This window comes from Nipponia nippon, unplaced genomic scaffold (assembly GCF_047370975.1).
Source record: "Nipponia nippon isolate SJK-2023a ecotype South Korea unplaced genomic scaffold, ASM4737097v1 scaffold_27, whole genome shotgun sequence".
NCBI classification, from domain to species: domain Eukaryota; kingdom Metazoa; phylum Chordata; class Aves; order Pelecaniformes; family Threskiornithidae; genus Nipponia; species Nipponia nippon.
In genome coordinates, this window is record NW_028262344.1 from 678,916 (window position 1) to 689,907 (window position 10,992).

Here is a 10,992-nt window from a genome sequence, read left to right on the forward strand (position 1 = left end):
AAAACTTAAAAACAGCCCAGACAGATGTAGAAATTCTAGCACGCATGCAAATAAACCCCAAAGAAAGTTCTTCAGGGTTTCCCCCCCCCCTCCTAGAAGTTTTAAAGAAAGAAGTAGCTATAAACACAGAAAGCATTGTAGGGCAACTTCAAAAACATGAACCAGACTTTTCTCAGATGTAGTTCCCAGGGGCTTCAATGAGAATTCTCTTCTTCAGTTTTTGCAACACACCTCTCTGTGGTAAGATGGATAAACAGACCTGTAGGGACAGCTCGGCCATAGCCATGCTCTACTGCACTCCCATAGCACGAAATACTGGCACAAAGCGTTGACTGCTACAGTGGACCTGTTCCAGCTCTCCCCTTTCTCCTTCAGAACTGCTTTGATCAATCTTACCAATAAAAATCAATCAATCCATAAAACATGGTGCCACTGAATGTCAATATGTGGATTTTTTGAATTTGCAGTAAATTTATTAACAATTACAGAAGACTGGGAAAGGAAATTGCTTACTCATACTTTACTATGTATAGTATCTCTCAGCTGCCCGTTTTGTGAGTATAGGTACCACACATAGATCAGCTCTTATCATCTCATTTTATATATTGCATAAAAAATATGGTGTCGCACAACACATCAGAGCTATGTAACATTTTCAATATTGGGAGTGCCTGATTCCCCACTCTCTCAGAGCTGTGCCTTCCTAGAGTAGAAACAATAAAAAACCCCCAAACAAGTACAAACAAGGCTTTTGCTTTTCTGACTTAGGACTGCTCAATTTCTGTGCAAGTTCAAACTAAGCCGGTACAACTCTTTTTATGCTTCTGAAATAAGACCAGGAGCAGACAATGAAGACTTCATTCTGCCATCCACCTCAACCCCAAACATACCTTTCTGCTGGGGAAACCACCCTGTGATGGGGGAAGAAGGAAAAAAATAAAAGGCAAACCCCACTAGGCTTCAATGCCCAGGTGTTTTGCAGCATAGGGGAATTTTCACTGACCCTGGTTGCATTCAGGTAACTTCTTGGTGCTCAGTGAGGCCCTAGCACAGGGCTTAGACCTAAACTCTTCCTTGAGGAAACGCCATTCCTAGACTGAGTCCATGTTAATCACATAGTACGTAACAGAGGAAAATGTACGAACAGGAATGTATTGTCATGGAGTTGCTTGCTTTTGCTTATGCAGCAGTAGTATGTGACTGCATAGCTGCCATTTAACATGTCATTACTGTGATTTCTGTATCATTCATCAGGATGATCTGCGTTATTTAGGTCAGCCAACCAATCTAGGGGAGGTTTTCAAGGGGTGAACCTGGCCTTCGGATTCTTCTACCGAACGTTTGTTAGATGAAATCATGAGACTCACGTTTAACTAAAACGGTAAGAGAACAGCTTTAGCTTCAGCAGATGGAAAGGGACATAATGCTAAGCTGCCGGGTGACTCAGCTCATCTCCAGTGACTGCCTGTCTGCTTTTTTCAACGTGGTCTTAAACAAAGATGAGACAAATGGCACAGACCATTTCATTCCAGTTGGAAGCCAGTCTTCATCCTGTTCCTCTATTCACTACTACGTCAATGATTTTTCTAACAATAACATATCAAGGGGCTAGATTATACTCTGCATTATGGCAAAAAGCAACAAAAGGGAGACAAAGAGAATGGGGAAATCAGTCAGCACTACTCTGTACCTGGAAATACAAGCTTCCGAAGTCGGATGCCTTCAGTAGTAGCTTTCTTTTCCTTATAGTAACAAAGCTTCATCCTTACCTCTGAGTCACACTGAAACTCAACACTGCAGGGCTGTCTGCAGACACACTTTCCCATCTTCCTGGCACACACTGCTGGCAGAGAGGAAGGGGTTTTCTGCTCATTTTTCCTCTCTAAAAAAATATGAGAAAGAATATTAACAGCCTACAATTACAAAGCTTATTTTCCTGGGATACGAAGTGGAGTTATTTTTAGAAGCTGAGGTATATTCATTTATTAATACATGGCACAATAAATGATACCATCAATAATTAAATCTTAAGCTCAAACTGAATGTAGGGGAGATTAGCATAATCCATTGGCATGAAACAAGGTATGCCAGTTTGCATTAGTTGAGTATCCCAGAACAATTTGCATTTAGAAGCTCGATGAATCTCTGACCAAGCCCGCTCTGAATCGTTCCATCTGCTATAATGTCTCTATTGCTCATTTCTTCCCTGGGTGCTCTGCAAGCTACCTCTTTTGGGCAGAAGTCAAAACCAATCTCTGTTAAAGCTAAAATGTATTAGCACATAAAACTATACCTGTGCTGCTGTACTTTGCATATTCAATGTCTGAATAATGCATAGCTGTTCTACCATGCATGAATGCAACTGCTACTGAAATTTAAATCACAAATTTTGAATAAAATTCTGAGTAGAAGCCTCACTTGCGGTGCTTGTAAATCAAGAGCAATTCCATTGATCTTCATGGGGACACTTTAGATTTGCAAAATAAAATCTCTCATCAGCTCTACTGCGATGAAGTGACGCATAAGCCTTTACTAGCTCTTAGTACAGTTCATTCCATCTAGCGTGAGCTCAGATGAAAAGAGACTTTGTACCTCTGACAGGCCACTGCCCTTCACAGCTTAATATCCCTTATATTCAAGTACCCTGAAACCTATGGAAATGATACCACACAAGTAGTAACGTTGTGTTTGACATCACTAGAAGATAGTAGGAAACATGATTAAATCAACCCTGCTCTACCTTTAGTAGATGACTGGTATTAAGCACACGTATCTTTGTGCCAGAAATACTTAAGTACCATTGCAATTAGTGATAGGCATGCAGATTAACTTACGTATATTACTAAGTCTCTCCCCTTTCTTTAGGGAGCAACTAAGCATTTTTGTGGCATCTCTCTCTTAATAAACATCCCCCAACCCGTGCCTACATTTATTCCTTCCTCAAGAAAACTTTGAAGAGTTTGTTTTGTAATATATTTGCCCTTCTGACTCAGAGAGACAAATTATCATTGCCTTTTTGAGCATCCAGTCAAGTCTGCGCTGAATATATTCCTAGCTTACTTCTGGTAAATCTCTACTACATAAATACTGTTTTGTTTTAATCAGCCAGCAGCTAATAATGTGGGTCGGAGGTAGCTGCAATGCAGCTGCCCAACTTTAGTCTCTGTATTAGCCAAATTACAGAAGAATAAATATTCAGTCCCTATGGTCCAAGTCTCAGACAGACTTGCCTCTAGAGAATCTCAAGGGAAGAAGCAAAGCTAGATAACCAGATATTAATGTATTCTGCTAAGACTGCACACCATGCCCCGTATTTGTTTCTTCATTCACATAACTACCTGGTTATTAGGAACCACTAGTAACGAAGAAAATGGCGAGGACAGGAGCTTGAAGAGCACACACGCCTTGCAAAAACTGCGAACTGGAGGGAAAAAACCTGCTATTTATGCGTGCAGTCTAAGGTTTTGAGGTGCAGTGAGGGCTGCACCGAGGCACTGGGCCTCCATAAGACCCCAGCCACAATATGGGGTTTGCAACAACCTCCCCAGGGTTTCTGCCAGGGCGGCTTGTGGGGAAGTGGAGGACGGGGAAAGAGGGGTGTTACACACAGCCTGGACAGGCTGGGGGGGCCTGAGGGAGGCCTGAGGCAAGGGGGGCCCTAGGTGGGCCCGAAGGGGGCCCGAGGCGGGCCCGAAGGGGGCCCGAGGCGAGGCGGGTCTGAAACGGACCCGACGGGGCCACACCAGACCAAGCTAACGGGGAGCACGGACCACCCCAGCCACAGCCCCCGAGCCGGTGGCGAGCCACGAAGAGGCCAGGCGAACCCAGGCGCGACGAGGCGCAGAGCTACGCGAGGGGCGGCCCGGACCGTACCTCAGCGCGGCGGCGCTCCTCCGCTCTGTCCCGCCCCGGCCCGGCCCGGCCCCGCCCGGCCCCGCCCGGCGGCTGCGCCTGCCCGCCCTCCCCTCCGATAAATAGGGGCGGTCGGGCACCGCCGTTCCGCAGAGCAGTCGCTGGCCCCCCGCAGTCATGAGCTCGTACGGCTACGACCCGTTCTTCCCCTCCTACAAGCGGCGGTACGCCGAGAGCCCGCGGCTCCATGTCTCGGCGATGCGCAGCAGCGGCGGCTACAGCTCGGCGCGCTCGGCGTACTCCAGCCTGTCGGCGCCCGTCTCCTCGGTGTCGGTGCGGCGCAGCTATGCCACCTCCAGCGCCTCGGGCTCCCTCCTGCACTCGGTGGACAGCCTCGACCTGAGCCAGGTGGCGGCCATCAGCAACGACCTCAAGTCCATCCGCAGCCAGGAGCGGGCGCAGCTGCAGGACCTCAACGACCGCTTCGCCTGCTTCATCGAGCGGGTGCACGAGCTGGAGCAGCAGAACAAGGTGCTGGAGGCCGAGCTGCTGGTGCTGCGGCAGAAGCACGCCGAGCCCTCCCGCTTCCGCGCCCTCTACGAGCAGGAGATCCGGGAGCTGCGCCTGGCCGCCGAGGAGGCGACGAGCGAGAAGCAGGCGCTGCAGGGCGAGCGGGAGAGCCTGGAGGAGACGCTGCGCGGGCTGCAGGCGCGCTACGAGGAGGAGGTGCTGAGCCGGGAGGACGCGGAGGCGCGGCTGCTGGAGGTGCGGAAGGGCGCGGACGAGGCGGCGCTGGCGCGGGCGGAGCTGGAGAAGCGGGTGGACAGCCTGCTGGACGAGCTGGCCTTCCTCAAGAAGGTGCACGAGGAGGAGCTGGCGGAGCTGCAGGCGCAGATCCAGTACGCCCACCTCTCCGTGGAGATGGACGTGTCGGCTAAGCCCGACCTCTCCGCCGCCCTGCGCGACATCCGCGCTCAGTACGAGAAGCTGGCGGCTCGCAACATGCAGAACGCCGAGGAGTGGTTCCGCAGCCGCTTCACCGTCCTCAGCGAGAGCGCCGCCAAGAACACCGACGCCGTCCGCGCCGCCAAGGACGAGGTCTCCGAGAGCCGCCGCCTGCTCAAGGCCAAGACGCTGGAGATCGAGGCCACCCGCGGCATGAACGAGGCGCTGGAGAAGCAGCTGCAGGAGCTGGAAGAGAAGCAGAGCGCCGACATCTCCGCCCTGCAGGTGGGGGGGGGGGGGGGGGGGGTCGGGGTTTGCGGGGGAGGTGGTGGGGGGGGGGGGCGTCCTGGCAAGGGGGGGGGCATCGCTTCCAGCTCAGGCTGTAGCCAGGTTGCATAGCTAAACTGTAAGGTAGCATAAAGTTAGAATGCAGAATGCCACCGAGCTATAATGCACGATACATCATTTATCTATGTGCCGATAAAGCCTTAACTATATCACTAAAAAAAAAATACCCTTAAGCAAAAACTAGAAAAAGCACGTAGAGGCTAAAAACCAAAATGAAGCAATACACAAGTTTCATGCGTGCTCTAGTCCTTGGATGGCAGAAAATTGGGCTCTTAACATTACGTAGAGATGGAATGATAGGGTGTAGATACAGGGGTGGGAAAGCCCTGCCAGGGAAGGTGGGATTTGGTAAATGGTGCCTTTTGACTGAGGGTGGAGTTGGAGCCGATCGTTTTCTCTGTCTGCTAGAGCAAGATTAAGTTAATAGGGTCAGAGAAATTCCTTGCAACCTATTACTGCCAGACATGGGAGAATTAAGAATTTTACGCTGTCAATATCGTTACTTCCAACAGGATACAATCAACAAATTGGAGAACGAGCTGAGAACCACGAAGAGTGAAATGGCTCGGTACTTGAAGGAATATCAAGATCTGCTTAATGTGAAAATGGCCCTGGACATCGAAATTGCAGCATATAGGTATGATGGGGGGAACGGTTTAGTAAGCCAGAACTCGGATCAGGTTCCCGTTCTCTCTTCAAGAGAAATCATTTTATTTATCATTCGTCCAGCAGAAATTTCTATAGGTAGTTGTCAGAGCTTAATCTATCGGTCTTCTCCATTGTCTTGCTATTGGAAGAAGCAGTGCTTTTGAAGTAAAATATTTGCTTAAAGCAAAAGCTAGTGTAGCTAACTTTAGTGAGTAGAGTAGTATGTATGCATACGCATACAGAACTCTGAGCTCGGCAGTATATGATCTCGGTTCTCCATCTTTACAGATAAAAATATCTGTTCGGTACTTTCAGTGAAGAGATTTTGTATCAGTGGAACTTCTTAATACAGGTGGCTTTGTTCTCAAAATTGGGAATCCCTTACATGCTTTTAAGAATGGGCTTTGTTTCTAACTCACGGAAGCAATCACCTGCAAAGCAAATATTTTACAGCAGAATTGCTGCTAAATAGCTGCTTAATGTGTTGTCCCAGATACTGTTAGAAATGGCAAATGCCGGAACAGAGTTTTCTATGAATGCCACAAGGGGGAATATTGAGAAAGTGGCTATAAACCTGGTCTAATATCTAAACACAACATCAAATTGTTACATCTGCATTGTTCTCTGCAACCCTACAGGCTACCAAAATGCACCTCTAACTTCACCTGCTATAGGAACCTAATCCTAGAGGTTTTTTCCCCATTATTTCTTCTAACAAGGAAAAGTGTTAATTCACCAGTAATGCACACTTCTGAAACTTTCAAATTATTCCAAGAAGATAGGGCAGCATTGCCACATAGTTATTCATTATGGGCTAGTTTTTGCACTCCTAAGTATGCTGTCTCTAGGGCTTGTGCTGCTCAAAGCATAATAGTGTCTTGGTCCATAGCTGAATCTGCTGAATACTGCTGCAGCATAACTAAGTAATTTCTGTTTGCTTTTTCTTTCTTTGAGGAAACTGCTGGAAGGTGAAGAGACCCGACTCAGTTTCACTAGTGTGGGAAGCATCACCAGTGGCTACACCCAGACTGCCCCGACTTTTGGCAGGTCTGCCTACAGCGGTCTCCAGTCTAGCTCCTACTTGATGACAACCCGGTCCTTCCCCACGTACTACTCCAGTCATGTCCAGGAAGAGCAGATTGAAATAGAGGAAACAATTGAGGCTGCTAAAGCAGGAGAAGCCAAGGCAGCCCCTGCAGAAGAAGGTGAGGAGGAGGAGAAAGAGGAAGGTGAGGAAGAAGCGGGAGGTGAAGAGGCTGAAGAAGAGGAGGAAGGTACTTACAGTTACTTTCAAATCCCTCTCTTTCATGCTTCACCCTGCTCATGTGGGGTAAAACCCAGAAAGGCTGATAGCCAAGTCTAATGGTAAGACCCCTCTCATTGTCTGCTCACATAAGCAGAGGATCATGGTATTAAGCACACAGCATTTAAGCAGGAATGCCTGAATATTGAATGGAAGATAAAGCAAATGTTCAATATCAGGCAGGTTATAGGACTGATTATGCTCCCTTGGAAATCACTGGGTGTTTTTTCCATTCACGTTTCCAAAACCAAGAATGATAATACTTTTAACAGCGTGTGATGTTATATTCATATGGCAGCAAACAGTACTTAGCTATTACAGACATCCTCAAAAAGAAGGAACAAGGACATCCTGAGTTAAATACTAATTCCCAGAGTAGCCTGTGATAATAGGAATATCAGCTGATGTCTGTGGATGTAACTGTTGGGTTCGGTGGATAGCAACATCTGTTGCCTGAGGTCTAGGTAGTTTTCTTGTTCAACCGAAGTATACGCCACTTCTGTGGTGCCCCGTAATTTATTTACCAAACTCACATACTGAAGAAAATGTAAAAGGAATGTTATCCAGAGTTGTTTACCCCAGCTTCAGTTGCATAGCTCTGAAGGATTTAACCTAAACATATCTGAAATGCATTGGTTACCACTGAACTATTTTAGGAGTTTATTAGTGTAAAGATTAATTATAATGAAATGATAGGTAAAGAGCCAATCGGAGAGCAACGGCAAGATCCCTTTTTGAACTCGAGCCTTTGGATAAGGCTTAAAGCAATGAGTCCACAGCCAATATTTTTCAAAGCCATGATTTTGAAAAGACCTGTAAAGTGTTTCACTCCCTCTGAAATCTAGGGTAAGTTGGTTGTGTAGTTTTGTTGTTCTTCCTTGCAAGTCCTAGATAAATGTCCCTGCTTTCATGCAAAATCTGTTGCCAGCCTCATCGTGCTTAGCTGGCTGCCATCCAGATGTGTGGAGTTGAAGGGTGCAGGTATGCTGGCTCCTGCTAAAATGGGATTAGGAGCAGTATGTAGATGTGAAATATTTCTTTTTTGTCTTTTAAAGGTGCTAAGGAGGAATCTGAAGAAGCCAAAGAGGGTGAGGAAGAGGAAGGAGAAGGGGAAGAAGCAGCAGCTGAAGAAGGGGAGGAGTCTCAGGAAACTGCTGAGGAGGCTGGTGAGGAGGAGAAGGAAGAGAAAGAAGCAGCAGGAAAGGAAGAGAGCGAAGTGAAGAAGAAGGCTTGATTTTTAGGCAGTCTAGCTTTCTCATCAGGTCAACAGAATAATTGATAATTGACTGAGCTAAAATTGCAGTCTCACATATTTAATTCAGTGACCACTGAGGTTTAAAGTTAATGATCTATGATGTTTCTCTCTGTGCAGAGTATCAGTATGCTTGCAGAGCACCCACTGGCTTGCTCCCTGAATGCCGCATGGTCTACACGTATGAATTCAGGGGTTATGTCTTTCTTGGGTGGTTCAGAACCTTAAAATTTAAAATGGGGGAAAAAAATACGTCACGGGAATGAAAGTATCTTTAACTTGCATTTAAAATAATTATGGAAACCTTGGGTGGGTAAATTAATGGAGGCTTCAATAAGTATGTGCAATAAAGCTAGTCAATAAAGTTACAGAAATGCTTACACAGATTCCTTGTATGTGTCATGTGTCACTAATGCACTTAAAAGGTTGATCAAGTGGTGTATCACACTCGTCTTTCATGCCTGGGTAACAAGATACAGGGTACTGGTTTCTGTCTCTATCTGATATGCTTGGGGGACTAATAAGTGGACAAAGAATTTCTTGGTGGGGCTGTAAAATACCACATGAAAGACTTACAATGGTAAAAATACACTGGAGTCTGAATGTGGTGTTAACTTTGTGATGGGTCTCACTGGGCTGTTGTATGCACACAAGCTCCTTTTTGAGGAAAAAAAAAAAAAGGAAATTTTAACAAACCAATACAGAAGCAAAATGCAAATGTGGCTGTTAAACATCGTTAGGAAATGGTCCAATATCTGACAGATCAGTGAAGGATGACTGGGGGTGTAGCTGAGGCTTAGAGCGATGTCTCTATAGTTAAAAAAAAAAAAAAAGGGGGGGATGAGGTGTTAGAGGGAAGGGTAACGTGCAGGTGAGCTCTCTCTGCTGCTTGAATGAGCTGCCTTTCCAGGGTGCTATCTTAAGTCAATCCACTATGGATTGAAGAGGCTTGTTTTCTTCTGAGAATTTGTCAGGGCCTTCTAAAGTTTTGAGCGTGAGCTAAGAAAGGCCTAATCTGTGATCAGGCACAAAATAGGAACAGCTCAAACAGCAACAAAGCCTGGCACTTCTGAACGCAATAGCAATGTCCTGTGGTCTGAGCCTATTTATTTTCAATTAGCTGAAGTTGATGCATAAAATTAAACCTTGTGCTAAGGGCAAGCACTAGACTAATGCTGCAAATTAAACCATTTTAAATAAACCAAACCCATGTTAAAACAGGCATTAACATGGCTGCGCTAAATCTTTTCACAGTCACATTTAGCTAGATAGATTTTTGCGTAGGATTTTGGGGTAACTTAATTTTGTACGCTGACTTCATCGGTTGATTTGCATTGGTTGTCCTCAATAACTATGTTCAGAGAGAAAGGAAGCATCTTTTTATACCAATTTTAGGGGCATTCCAAAAGCATCTCCCTTTTCAGTGTTGAGTTATAAAGAAGATGATGATGATGGATGAGGTAAGCACTTAATTCTTTCTTTTCATGTTCCCAGGAAAAACAGCAGCAGAAAGAAAAAGCAGCTTTGGTAAAACCCTTCAGGAAACAGAGCTTGTATGCATCTGCAATAATTCCAGTAACTCCTGGTCAGGGAGTTCCAGTATCATTTCCAAACCCTTCATTTCCCCCCCCCCCCCCCCCCCGCTACTTTCTTGGGGTTTTTGATGCTTTTGAGAACCAGAAGGCAAACACATAAATTAATTTTCCCTTTCTTCAACAACATCTCTTTTAAGTCATTCTTTTCACATTTCCCTTCTGCTTTTAATGGAGATTTTTCCACATGTGTTTATGCAGACTTATTCTTACAAAGCAGATTTTACTTTCTATCTCTGGGAAAGCAGTGGTAAGTGCTATGGGGTACTTGCAGTACCACGGGCCGGAGACTCGACCACGCTGTTCGCTCAGCGCTTTTAAAAGCTATTGATGGGGTTGCAGGAGACCTGCTCCGTTTGGTACGCAATACCCTTAGCTCAAATAGCAGAATATTGAGTCTAAGAGATGGTACTTGGAAATTCACCTAAGTGCATGCCCTATCAGAAAATGCTTGGCATGGCACTACAGCTGGGAGAGAGGTTCTGCTCCTACGGAGCAAAAAACACGTTACGTACCAGATCAGAACTCATCACACCATTAAAGCCAAACATCGGTATATATTAAAACCCCTGCCCCATCCTGCCTTTCTCCAAGCACTCTGAGCTCCTTTTAACTTTTCAACACCTAATTTTTCTTCCTCTTTCATGTCTTTTTTTGCAGATAAACTCCTCCTTCATTCAGTCCTTTGTGTCCCTTTCACTTCTGGGAAGCAATACAGCTTGCAGCTCTCCAAAGTGTTGCAGCCAGGCTGCTAGGGATGCTCTCAAACCGGCACATTTAGAGATATACCAGCAAACACATTTCTCCTTGCAGCGTATCACAGTCTGATCCCCACTCCTTATGTTATTTTTAATGTATTGCAGCTAAAGGAGAGATTTCACGACTCTGCAGGAAATGTGTGAGTCACAGCCATGGCGATGAGCTGCAGAGAGTGACAAGCTGCAGTGACCGTCCAGCCTGGTTTGCCACCCCCAGTCCTGCCTTGCTGCTAAGGTAAACTGGTGGGAGGGAGGATGGAAGCCTGCGTTTATGGGCCGAGATGCTCTCAGGGT

The 10,992-nt window shown here is 46.1% G+C and overlaps 1 protein-coding gene across 2 annotated transcripts; it reads left to right on the forward strand.

The window, feature by feature from the left end:
- The first annotated feature begins 3,983 nt into the window (after positions 1-3,983).
- NEFL (neurofilament light chain) lies at positions 3,984-8,734 on the forward strand. 2 transcript variants are annotated; one of them, XM_087763130.1, is made up of 4 exons: positions 3,984-5,082; positions 5,658-5,782; positions 6,748-7,067; positions 8,152-8,734. In XM_087763130.1, exons 1-4 carry the CDS (start codon positions 4,030-4,032, stop codon positions 8,328-8,330), a joined length of 1,677 nt encoding a protein of 558 aa, XP_087619256.1. In that variant the 5' UTR covers positions 3,984-4,029; the 3' UTR covers positions 8,331-8,734. The 2 variants fall into 2 exon arrangements, with proteins under 2 accessions (XP_087619256.1, XP_087619257.1); XM_087763131.1 differs by having other exon boundaries at positions 6,748-6,998.
- Positions 8,735-10,992: the final 2,258 nt, after the last annotated feature.